This window comes from Cebus imitator, unplaced genomic scaffold (assembly GCF_001604975.1).
Source record: "Cebus imitator isolate Cc_AM_T3 unplaced genomic scaffold, Cebus_imitator-1.0 Scaffold700, whole genome shotgun sequence".
NCBI classification, from domain to species: domain Eukaryota; kingdom Metazoa; phylum Chordata; class Mammalia; order Primates; family Cebidae; genus Cebus; species Cebus imitator.
In genome coordinates, this window is record NW_016108015.1 from 279,883 (window position 1) to 294,083 (window position 14,201).

The following is a 14,201-nucleotide window of genomic DNA, read 5'->3' on the forward strand; positions in this document are numbered from 1 at the left end:
CAAGCAAAAAGAATCTAAAAACCTGAACACTACGTTGAAAAGGAAATAAAAATGCTATAATATATGGGAAAACTTGGTTCGTATTTTAAACCCACCTTAAAGCAAAAAGGAATAATAATGTAATTGTATACTTGGTTGCATTTTATCTTTAATTTCAATAAAATGCTTATTTTTCCATTTTACTGATCACTTTTTTTCCTTTAAAAATAACAAATGATTCAAATAATGGTTGTCTTTTAAAGCAGTCATTTTATCTACTTTTGCTCTATGCAAAGTTCAGATTTTTGAATCAAAATGTTAGGAAGCACTTATTTAAGGAAAATCAGACAGCTCATATAAACTGAGTACTATACTCTATTCATTATTATTAATACATCTTAATTGTATGATGTTATCATCTTCAAATTATTTGTTGACTGAATTACTTCCTCACTGACTTTAAATCAATACTTAGTAATCTACTAAGAAACAGAAAGGCAAGGATATTTAAGATTTACTTTAAAAAAAATACTGGTATGGATAAGACTGTTATAACAAACTTTTTAATTACTTTAAAGCCTTCCAAGACAGTGAAAACAACAAAAAAGTTTATGAAATTCTATTTGAGTTATCGTAGTATGGCTTTCTCTCCTTTTCCCCTCTAATTGAGTTCTTATAATTTTGATCATAAGCTACTAAATACCAGAATTTAATTTGATAATTTACAGCAGCATACTTTTGATGTGACTACTATGTCAACGTTTTTTTAGCAAGTTAACAATGCAATCAAATACACCATGACTTTGGAAAATTACATGCAAATGTCCTTACCCGATTTTTTAAAATTGTAGTAACTTGTGGATTCATTATGACTCAGAGTATCTACTTACTTTTTTCCCTCCATTTGAATCGAAATCAATTTGTATATGTCTGATGTTGCAGGGATATAGAAGATAACCCTACATAGGAGAAAATGTATGCCAGTTGATTTGTTTATTCCATCCCTTCCCTTTCCTTCAATGATACATTTAATTAGTTTAGCTCAACAATTACCAAGTAGCATACAAAGCAGTAGAAAGTCTTTCATCCTCAACATCTAGATAAGGGGAACACATGTTTAACTGACCCCCTTCAACTCAACTATAGTTTTCATATACCAAGTAAACATTGACAAACATCAACTGGCAGGAGTTGAAATGTAAATATAAGTGACAATAGCATGATATTTTGATGGAATTGTGAGATGAATGTATAAAGATAATGTAGAGATAATTCTTGGTAGTTTTAATTATGATTTAAAGCTGAGTAAATTCAGTCCCTAGTATTTCTTTCCAAAAAGTCCTTCAGCATGTGTTTTTCTTATTCATTGTAGTTACCATGTTGTCGTCATTATACTGGTGTACTGTTTCCCATTGCTCATCATGGGAATCACATACACCATTGTTGGAATTACTCTCTGGGGAGGAGAAATCCCAGGAGATACCTGTGACAAGTATCATGAGCAGCTAAAGGCCAAAAGAAAGGTACTGTTCCATGTTGTTTGCCTAGCGTTTGTATAGGGTATGGTACACCAGAAAGAAAAACAATCTAGTCATGGCATGTTAATATGATACGATCTGATGCTTTACTCCTATTCGTTAATGTTTTATTATTTTTTCTTTTTTTCTGAGGGTTTTGTATAACCTACTGTCCACATACTATATCAGTTTGTTATAGAATAATTACTTCGTTACAGAATGATTTCTTAAAAATTAGCTTTTGTAAAGTATTCTTGATTACTCTGCTGAAATTGCTGAAATTTCACTGAATTTCACTATTTCAGTTGATTGTATTTTTGCAAATCTACCTTTCTTTGTCCTTGATTGAAAAGAATGCCTCTGATATACTGTATTCTATAATCCACTCAAAGCTTCTTTTATCCCAGAAATGATATCTCTTCTAGAAAGTGCAATAATTTTACAATATATATCTTTCCTCCATCCCCTCTTGTCTCTCTTTATTCTTCTCTTGCTTTCTCTGTGTGTTCTTTCCCCTGATAAGACATTTTATATATGTGTACGATTAAAGGATGAGGATTGTATTAATACTATTTTGTAATTTATTGAGTGACACAAAAAAGGCTGGTTCTGGCTAATTTACGTGAAGCAAAAAAAAAAAACTCTAAAAAATACTATGTCTATATTTTACTATGATTATTTTTATTAAGACTTTTTCTACTACCACTTTGCGACTAAATAAGTTAGATTTTTCATAAATTTGTGAAGTTAAAAGGAATCACATTCAATCCTTTTTTCCATAGTTGGTGTGTGCCTAATGCATCTTGGAGAGGTTTTATCAAATATAAATGAGTCATACTGATTATGCCAATCATTATTATTTGTTCCATTTATGACTACTTACATAGTACTACTAGCAACATATGGACATTTCGTTTAAAAATCACTCAACAATCTTAAAAATACTTAGCTACAAAAACTCACTTAACAATGATCATTCAGGTTTTAAAAACGCAATGTACAAAATGGATTCCATTTCAATAGTGCTTTGTATCCTATATTGACAATACTAGACCACATCTACATATGGTTAATATTTACCATTATTTCTAGTATTTGAAAACAAAAAGAATGAGCTTTTCCAGATCCGTTTACTTATTTCAGGTTGTACAAAAATATATCTACTGTATATGTAATTCCATTTTATTTTTCTTTCAAAAAGTGTTTCTGAAAAATAATGTGCACAAACAACCAAATGGCCTCTGGCACCTACAAACAAATTCTAAAGTGAGGAAAGCTTCAAAAACATGGTCCTCTTACATGAACAGTATCTCTCTCCCCTTTGTAATTTCAACCCTCATTACCTAACATCTTGCTCATGTTGAAAGATACTCTTTTCTTTGGATAATTTCTTACAGCTATGTCTTAGGTATCAACACAGTAAATAACTGATGCTATGTTCTGTGTATTTCAGAATAATTTCTCTATAATACCTGCTTAGTTTCTGTCATTTATTTTTTTCATATTAGTTTAGATTTTTCTAAACATTTTACCGTGCAGTCTTAGACAAATTAAAATGAACCTAGTAATTGTAGATTATAGTTTTTCTTCATATGCATGTAACATTTTTCTAGAAAGAAATAAAAATTTAATCTGAGTGTTCCTTTTATTTTTGAACTCACAGTCCCAGAGGGAACAAAAAGCAAGAGGGTTTCTTTTTTTACTTTGCCTCTAAACAACTGGTAAGAGGCAAAACATTGCCTTTTGATTTCATTACTCCACAATTTCAAAGTAGAAATGTTAACTCAAACTGGGAATGTAACCCTTCTAGAATATTTTTTAAAAGTAAGACATTTTAAAGTTCCAGCTCATATGTCTTTGTCTAGGTTTGTGTTCTAGACTGAAATAATACAAAATGGCTCTTTATGTCATGGACTTCTCATAATAAATCTCTTTGTCTTTGGATTTATTTTACAGTTATTGATATGACCATTGGTATCTAGGTACTAACACTCATATTGTTCAAATTAATAAAATTTTAAAATATAGCTAGCTCTTCTCTTAATTTCTTTCTCTTATCTAAAATTACAATATTGTTCTGGAATGGCTTAGAATACTGCTATTACTGGTAATCACGCTAGTTTTATATTTTTCACATGATTACTTAAAACACAGAAGTTCTACCCTGGATGGGCCATTTATTCATATGTTGTCTCCTAGAATACACCTTTGATTACAGACTGGACATGAGATATTNTTAAAAAAAAAAAAAAAAAAAAGCATTGGCTACATGAGTGCAAACTAATCATGACTATTGGGAAAAACAATTCTATACACTACTGTGAGCCAGTCTCTTCATAATAAAAGACTACACAAGGTGGAACAGGATGGTCAAATAGAAGCCTTCACTGATTATCACCCCAGAAGGACACCAGTATAACAACTATCTACACAGAAAAATAATCATTTCATATGAGCCAAAAATCAGGAGAGCTCTCACAGTATCTGATTTTAACTTAATATAGCTGAAAGAGGCACTGAAGAGTGTAGGAAAGACATTCTTGAATTGTCATTGATACCCCCATCCCATCCCAAGCAGCAGCCATGTGGCACAAAGTGAGAATTTGTGCCCTTGGGAGATAGAGCACAGCAACTGTGAGACATTGCATTGAACTCCATGCTGCCCTATCAAAGAAGAAAGCAAAATTGGCCAGAATCCAGCTGATGCCTGTGCATAAAGGGAATATTTAACCCAGCCCTAGCCAGAGAGAAGACACCCATCCCAGGGGTCAGAAGTTGACTTCCTCCATGCCTCACCACAGTGGGCTAAAATCCTGTGGGGCTCTAAATAAACTTTAAATGCAGTATAGGCCACAAGGACTGCAACTCCTACATGAGTCACAGTGCTGTGCTGCGCTCACAACCAGTGGACCTGGGTGATGCAAAACCTACTGGGAAATCAGCCGGGCTGACTAAGGGAGTGCATGTACCACCTCCCCACAACCCCTGGCAGCACAGCTCATGGGTTTAAAAGGGACTGCCTCCTTCCGCTTGGTAAAGGAAAAGAAAGAGTAAAGAAGACTTCATTTTGCATCTTGGATACCAGCTCAGCCATAATCAGATAGGGCACCAGTCAGAGTTATGAGGCCACCTTTCCAGGACCTAGCTCCAGGATGACATTTCTAGACACAACCTGGACCAGAAGGGAACCCACTGCCTTAAAGAGAAGGATCCAGTCACAGAAAGCCCCATCACCACTGACTGAAAAGCCCTCGAAAGCTTGAATAACCAGCTGCAATACCCAGGTAGAATACTGTGGGCCTTGGGTGAGCCTGAGACTTGCTAGCTTTAAGTGAGACCCAGCACATTCCCAGCTGCGGTGGCTACAGGGAAAAACACTTTCTGCTTGAGAAAAGCTAAGGGAAAAGTAAAGGGACTTTGTCTTCCATGTTAAGTACCAGCTCAGCCGCAAGAAGATAGAGCACAAAGTGGGCTTTTAGGGTCTCTGATTCCAGGCCTTGATGCTTGGACAGCATTTTTGGACCTACCCTGGACCAGATGGGAGCCCACTGCCCTGAAGGGTGAATCCCAGTCCAGGCAGCATTTACCACAAGCTGACTTAAGACACCCTGGGTCTCAAGTAAACATAGGTAGTAGTCTGCCAGTATTCCCTATAGGCCTGTGGCAGTGGTGGCCACAGGGTGAGGGGCCTCTGCCTCTGGAATGAAGAGAAAAGAGCGAAAATAACTGTTTCTTGTGGTTTGAATGCCAGCTAAGCCACAGTACAATAGAACACAAGGTAGACTTCTAAGGTTTTTGACTCTAGTCTCTAACTCCCACACATCACCTCTGGACCCACCTAGGGAGAACTCTGGACCCACCAGAACACCTCTGGACCTACCTTGGAGAACTTACCACCCTGAAGGGAAGGACATAGCCTGGCTGGCTTTACCACCTGCTCATTGAAGTATGCCAGCCTGCAAGCATAGACAGTAGCCAGGTTTTGGGTGAACCCCAGTCCTGTGTTTGCTTTATGTGTGACCCAGTGCAGTCCCAGTGGTGGTGGCCACAGGCTAGTTGTGTCATCCCACCCACAGCTCCAGGTGGCTCAGAACATAAAAAGGAGCTATGTTTGGAAGAAAATGAAGGTAGAGAACAAGAGTCTCTGTCTGGAAATTAAGAGAATTCCTCTGAATCTTATCCAAGACTAACAAGGAAGTACCTCTGTGAGTCTGCAAGAACCACAGCCTTACTTGGTGTGAGGTGCCCCCTAATACAGATATGGCTTAGATCACAACACCCAAGTCCTTTTGAATATGTAGAAAGCCTTCCCAAGAAGTCTGGGTCCAAATGGGCCTAGGCTCTGTAGGCTACAATAAATTACAAACTCTTCAATGCCCAGACACAGAAAAATATCCATGAGCGTCAAGACCATCCAGGAAAACATGACCTCATGCAATGAACTAAATAAGACACCAAGGACCAATTTTGAAGAAACAAAGATAAGTGACAAATATAAGAAACAAAGATAAGAATTCCAACTTGCAGTTTTGAGAAAACTCAAAGAAATTCAAGGTAACACAAAGAAGGAATTCAGACTTATATCAGATAAATTTAACAAAGAGATTGAAATAATTAAAAAGAATCAAGAAAAGTTTCTGGAGTTGAAAAATACAAGTTATATACTGAGGAATGCATTAGTAGCAGAATTCATCAAACAGAAGAAAGAATTAGTGAGCTTGAAGGCAGGCTATTTGAAAATGCACAGTAAGAAGAAACAAAAGAAAAAAGAATAAAAAACAGTAAAGAACACCTACAGTATCTAGAAAATAGCCTCAAAGGGGTTATGTAATATACACAAAAATCAAATCTAAATGGATTAAAAGCTTAAATCTAAGACCTGAAACTATGAAACTACTGCACAAAAACATTGGGTAAATGATCCAGAACACTGAACTGGGCAGAGTCCTTGACCATTAAAATTAGAGTGTTGAACCTGAAAATGAGTATTAAAATTCTGTGGTTCCAATGAGCTTAATCTAGGAGTCAATCTGTAAGATTGTACCAAGATTTAAATCACATGTACAGAACTGGTCTTTTATAGGGGAAAAAAAATACACTAGCAACCTACTAATAAAACTCCTTCTCATATATTTTACAATTTCATAGCACCTTATATACCTCATAACACAACCAAAGTCATCCTTAATTTATAGTAATTGTTTTGAGTTTTACAATTCTGTATGTTAAATACCATTGGCTTTAAGTGTGTCTATTGAAACAACAATGTGTCTCTTAAATGTGGCAAAGTATTTAACTTAAGAAAGTATCCCTATACTTTAAAGTATCCCTATACTTTAAAGAGTATATTCAACTAATTTCAAAATATAGGATATCAATTGTCACACAATCCTCAAAGCCTGGGCTGAGTTTAGTTCTATTTTTTCAATGATAATTGGTTATTAAATTTGCCAAAGCTCTCCTTCAAGAAAAGTATACTATTCAATACATTACTATGATATTCAAGTTGGAAATTGAAATTATGATACTTCTATAAATTTTAAGAGAGAATGCTTTCTTAACATTATCCTGTTTACTGAGCACATTATATTAATGCTTACATTCCAATTTGAGAATAATTTAGTATCTAGAAAAGGAAAGTGACCCTTGTCAACTTTATTCTACTTATTAGTAGATAATCAAAGATTTTGGCTACCTATTAAAACTTTGGCTATAATGTCATGTGTGAAAATCATTACTGAAACTATCTATTTAAAATTATAACAATTATACAACAAAATTTAAAACTTCTGTCTTTAATATACCATGGATTTGCATATGAAAAGTCAAATTTTAAATATCTAGTGTTAAGCTTACACACAGACATAAAATACACTTCCAGTTTTAAAAATCTATTCTAGAATGAGAGATCTGATGAGAATCTAAAATTTCATGAATTCCTTGCCTTGCTCCTATTCTGTACTAAAATCAAAGACTGTATATGGGGGAAATGCGTAGAGGAACTAACAGATTTCATATTTAGAATGTGTGGTAAAAGAAATTAAATATAGTCTTTTTCTTAGTCTTGCCAATATCATACTGTTTCCTAAGAAAACTATAGATATTTTCTCGAAGTCATTTGTAATGCTTTTTGGAATTCGCATCTTATTTATAGCTCACTAAATCCATATGACTACAATTTGAACTCATTCACTTTGGAAACAGAAAAGATTTGCTATCCATCTTCTTCTACATAGTATTTTTATAAATAAAGACTACTTATTTCTTTCCATCTCAGTTTGAAACAAAATGTAGTGACATTCTCCTATAAAAAATTTTAAAATCCTTGGCAATGATAAAATATATCCCAAAATACAAGTGTGAGGGACACAGATGAATCCCTACTGGCATCTTGGAGCAACTGTCTACAACATTGGTCTTGTACAACATAAATGCTACAAGGACAATGATTAATTAGCAAGATGGAGGATGAATAAATTATACTAATTAGCACCTATATGAATCGGACATAAAACATAGTATTTAAATGATTATAATTATAAAATATATCAAGAAAAAAGAAGTCGTGTCTATATAGAGAATGGAAACAATGTGAATAGTTATACCATATCAGATCCACATTCATTCATCAAATGTTATTTATTACAAATTCCTACTGTGGAAATGCAATAGACAAAGTTTTTCTGGAATTCAGGAAAGATGTTTTCTAGTCTTCTATTAGCCTTGTGAATCAGGTAAAGAAAAATGAGCTGGTTTCAAGTTGCATTAATATTGGTTCAATGCCGACCCTCCACATGTGTTGATGAAGAGAATTATCTCCACCTGAAGGAAGGGTTCTAAGGACGTGTTGTAAAGCTTTGCCATCAATACTAGCATGTTCAAATTTGATCAATACCAAAAATATCAATTCTTGATCATGAAAGTAACTCTATAGATAGAAACTGACTATTAGATTACTGAATTAGGAACTAGGAAAGCTAAGAGCTCCATGCCGTGTGTATGACAGGTTGTGCATGCAGTGCCTTGGCCCCTTGGCTAACTAGAAAGAACAAGGTCTTGGATGTGAAAGACACTTTTATTCCAGCTCTTGCCCTATCTAAGAGTAATCTTGGTCACATGTATTTAACTTCATTATGACTTGTTTACTGAAAATTGTGGGGGTTTAAAGAAGGTTGTATATAGGGACCTTTTGAAATTAAAATTGTGGTTCTAGTTCCTAGCACTGTGTCTTAGACAGGAAACACTTAGTTCAGTGTGGATATTTGCCTTTTCTGGTACCATTGTGTATCTTTTCCAATATGGAGAATCTCAAATTGGATGCACATATTGATATTAATGTTGGATTCTCCCCTTTTTCTTTTAATTAAGAATTTGTTGAGATGGCTGTAGATTTTATCAAGGTTGATAGTCAAGATAATTACATTAAAAGATAAAATCAGTTTCTAAGTGTCCTAAGGTTTACTATGGTTTTCTGTGCATTAATTGTAACAAGAAATAGAAATGTCAAATTTTCTGTGGCTACATTTCACCATAGTGACAACAGCAGCAACAACCACAGAGGAAATGGAGTAATATTTTTCCATTCTCAGATTTAGCCTTTAAACTAAATCTCTTACTCTTAGAGAATGTCCATTATAACAACATGAACCAAGAATTTGACAGCACATTTCTTTCTCTGTGTTGTAATATTTACATCATATTTTATGCTAGTAATCTAACTTCTGCTTAACAGTTGTTTTCCTTTACTACCCTGCTTAGTGATCAATATAACACAATATGCACACATTTTCACATTTTTCTAAAAGGCAGCTCACTGTGCAGTATCAGCAGTAGTAAATGTTCAAGGTAATTGAGAAACTGCTAAAATGCTAGCTTTGTGGAAGACTGGAACTTTTGTCTGACTCTTTTTCCATCCCAATTTATTTATCTTTATGCACTTTGTTGTAATAAAAAATCTTGAAACTACCCATATGACTTAGACTTCCAATATTAATACATCATGTAGATGTTCAAGCTCATATATAATACAGTGGTGATTTACCTATTTTTGTGTCCCTCTCTCATTTCTACATTTCAGGACGCATTTCCACTTATTTCCACGCATATTTCCCCAATAATTTGTCATAATAGTATCATTATTATTACTAATTTTATTATTAATCATAAAATCATAGTATCTCTTTTTAAAAACTAATGTATTCTACTTTCTTTTTTAAAGGGATGTTATATTCTTAGTATAAAACTAACATTTTAATATTAAGTTTTCTAGAGAAATTAAAGTCAAGAACTAGAAAAAAATTTTTTAATTTCTGTTATGTATTATGAAATATCTTCCCAAAAAAGATAAAAATAGTGTAAGAATTTTATATAGAAATTCATTATTATTTACCAATTATTTTTCATTCTGATATTTTGAGAAAAGTTTTTATTTTGACTGATGGGTCAATGAATACCATTAGACTGTATCTATCTTACACATTCTGAAATTATGTAAGTATTTTAACCCAGTGGTGTATGATGAAAATGCTCACATTGGTTCTTTAAAAGCATTGCTGTCTTAAAAGAAAAATAACTAAAAACGAAACAAAGTCAGAAAACGCCTGAAACTTCTGATGGGCTTGTGTAATATTACCATGGATACAACTCAACTAGTGTTTCTAATTGAAACAGTGAAGCTTAAAGAGAATAAATAGCTCTTTGCCCATTCTAGTAACTTCATCTACCCCACCTCATGCTACAACTTGCATTCAGGAGAGCCTTCTACATCTGAGTTGTACATCGATTGCCAGTACCACATGCTTTAAATCATTTGATTAAATATTCATCCATCTCTCCATGTGTGGCAGTAAATTTGAAACATTTTGAAAAGCCTAGAAAAGTTTGTACTTGTTTTTTGTGGTTTTCCAGTAATACTGGAGAAGTGGAAATTATTCCTTTTTAAAAAGATAAGAGAAGATAAACATTTAGGAGGAAATATCTAAAGCCTTTCAGTGCTTGGCAATAATTTGAAATAGTTTCTCTATGAATGATCTGTTAATACTGCTCATTCTGCAAGTAAAAGTTCAGGAGAGATGGAATCAGGTCCAGGCATTATGAATATCTAACAGAAAAATGAAGCTCAGCATATGAAATCTATAACAATTGCCATCATTATCAATACTTCATGAAACATATAGGCACACACACAATTGAGAATGATATAAATTAGTACAGATTTTATACAATCATTATATAGAGCTTTGACATATATTGTTATACTCATCTTCACAAAACCCCTGGGAGTGAGGCCTGGTAGAAATTGTTATCCTTCACTTAACAAATCAAGAAACTGAAGCTCTAGGAAAGTGAATGCTGCCCAAACTGACAGGTAGTAATTATGCAAGTGGAGTTCAGTCCTACTGAATGCAAAACAACTGTTATTTCTACTACTTTGAACTGTAAAGAATTGGTGGCTACCCTTAGGCCTCTCTCCCTCTCTCTTCCCTGCTGAAATTTCCTGTTTATCATTTCATTCAACATCCTGATTTACCCTAGAACAGTGATGAACAATAAAAAGTTTTTCAATGATAGAAATGTTCAATATATGAACTATTCAACACAGTAGCCACTAGCCACATGTAGCTATTTAACACTTGAAGTATGGCTACCACAATCGAAGGACTAAGTTTATTTCATTTTACTTTATTTTGTTCTGGTTATGTAAGCTTAAATTTAAATAGCCACATGTAGAAGTGGCTATCATATTGGTCAGCACTGCTCTAAAAAGTCATAAGGACAATAAAGAAAATCCAGTAATTATTACACAACCAGAGTTTACTTTCGTATATTGTGATAATGTAGTAAGACATGAACACAATCAGAAAGTCACCAATAAATTTTAACAAACATAGAAATTCACTTTTTGAAATTTTGTATTGATACATAATTATTGTACATATTTTGGGGGCACATGTGATATTTTAATACATGCACACAATGCATAGTCATCTAATCAGGGTAATTAATATAGCCATCAGCACAAAAATTATTATTCCTTTGTGTTGGGAGAATTCCAAATCTTTCTTACAGCAATTTAAAAATATGCCATAAAATATTGTTGCATATTTTAACCTAGCCACCCTACTGTTATTAAACACTGGAATTTATTCCTTATATCTACCTATATGTATGTATCCATTAACCAACTTTTCCTTAACCACCCTCCACTCTATACCTCTCAGTCTCTGGTAATCACTGTTCAACTCTGTACCACTATGAGATCAATTTTTGTATAGCTCCCACATATGAGTGAGTACATGCAATATTTGTCTGTACCTGGCTTATTTCACTTAGCATAATGTCCTTCAGTTCCATCCATGTTGTTGCAAATGACAGAATTTCATTCTTTTTTATGGCTAACCAATATTCTCTTAAGAAATACCACATTTTCTTTAGTATTTATTTGATGTTTCCTTTTTATAATTGACAAATAATAATTTGTCAATTAAAAAAGCAACATTTTTTCTATTTTTATTCATTTCATAATTAAAAAATAATTATATTCTCTATTCCTTTTTAAAAATGAAAATAAATTTATATACTTATAAGCTATAATGTGATTATATGTAAATTTATGTGTGTATATATATATATATATATACATATTTTGGAATGATTTAATCAAGCTAATTAACATATCCATCACCTCACATATTTATCATTTTGTTGTGAGAACATTTGAAATTTATTCTCTTAGCCATTTCAAAATATGCAATACATTATTATTAACTATAGTCATTATGCTGTTCAATAGACCTTGAAAACTTATTATATCATTTGTCTAACCTCTGTACCCTTTGATGTTGATCTTCCATTCCCTCCCAGCATCACCTCTGGTAAACACCATTCTACTCTCTGCTTCTACAAGTTTGACATTTTCAGATTACACATGTAAGTGAGATTATGTAGTATTTGCCCTTCCTTGCCTGGCTTATATAACTTAGCATAATGTCCTTCAGGTTCATCTATGTAATTGCAAATGATAGCATTTCCTTCTTTTTAAAGGCTGAAGAGTACTCCATTATGTATATATGCAACATTTTTTATCCACTCATCCACTGATGTATATATAGGTTGATTAAATATCTCAGCTATTGTGAATAATATTACAATAAACTGGGGATTGCAGATATCTTTTAATATACTGATTTCAATTCCTTTGGTATGTATACAGAAGTGAGATTGCTGAATCATATCATAGTTGTTTAATTTTTAGCTTTCTGAGTAAACTTCATACTATTTTACACAATGGCTGTTCTAATTTACATTCCCAACGACGGTGTATAAGGAAGGGTTCCCTTTTCTCCACATTCTTGCCAATGATTATCTTCCATTTTTTTAGTAGCCATTCTAGCAGGTGTGAGGTAACATATCATCATGGTTTTAATTTCCATTTCCCTTGTAATTAGTAATGTTGAACATTTTTCATATATCAAAAGAACAATTTAAAGACATCACACTATCTTATTTTTAAATATATTAGAAAACTGTACTAGTCATAATGGCATGGTACTGGAATTTTTAAAAAGATACCTAGACCAGTGAAACAGAACAGTGACACCAGAAATAAACCCACACATTTGCAATCAATTGATTTTAACAAAGGTATCAAGAACATATAATTGAAAACTATAGTTTCTTCAATAAATTGTGTTGGGGGACCTTAGCTATAAAAACCAACTCAAAATGGATTAAAGACTTAAATATAAGGCTTGAAACTATAAAACAACTCTAGAATAAATACATTGTTATTGTTAAATCTTAGCTAATACGTATAAATTTAACTGTCTTTTTAAAGAAAATCTGGATTCTTAAGCCAAATGAGCACAAAGGGTTGTGTGAGCATATAAGACACGAAGGAGGAAAAGGGAGGGGAAAAAGAGAAAGAGAGAGAGACTGTGTTAGGAATGAGAGAGATGATACAAAGCAGACAAAAGGTTTATAACAGAATGAAAACGGAACTGAAATTCAGAACTGCTGGGTGTTAGACTGGTACTACAATTCAGTAATATTTTTTTAGAATCATCATCTTTCTCTAGGCTAATTAGCTTATTCATAAAATAGTAAGACAGAACTACCTGTAAGTTCTCTTCCAATTATAAACATCAATGTTTGAGATTCATCAAATATTTACTTAACATCTTATGCGTACCAGGCATTGTGTGCAAGTAATTTTATTTTAATCTCATAAAAGGGTTTATATTACTAGTGATAAATATTAGTGGCCTAAGCTCACAAAACATTATTAGTGGGTTCCATGCACTTGATTTTGGTTAGAGTCATAGTTTTCCCTCACACCATTGACCTTATGCAAGTCACCAAAGCGACCCACTTTATATTAAGTGTGGGAAGGCTTATAATAATCCTTCATAATTAGGCTTTGAGTTTAGGAGTCAGAAGATGCACACCTAAGTTCAGTTTAGCATGGAGATCTCTCCACTAAAAAATGAAAGTTCTTCTTTCAATTGATAAGACTCCAGTCCCCATACTTCCTTCTTTTCAATCTCAGTCATTGCTCCACCTCATTCCTTCCTCTTCTATCCTTAGCTCTATCTAGTAGGGAGAAAGAAAGAATACTTGTGCTTTGATCTACATTTAGGGAAATGTTTTATCTAGTGGGAGATAAAATGTTGACACTTAGAATATTAAATTATACAATGTAATATT

General features: G+C 33.3%; 1 protein-coding gene across 1 annotated transcript in view; it reads left to right on the forward strand.

Moving 5' to 3' along the window:
* TACR3 (tachykinin receptor 3) overlaps nt 1–14,201 on the forward strand; it is a 105,988-nt gene that overhangs the window by 47,350 nt on the left and 44,437 nt on the right. The window contains exon 3 of the mRNA XM_017518718.2: nt 1,352–1,502. Within this exon, the coding sequence (XP_017374207.1) occupies nt 1,352–1,502 (151 nt within the window). The remainder of the gene's footprint in view (nt 1–1,351; nt 1,503–14,201) is intronic.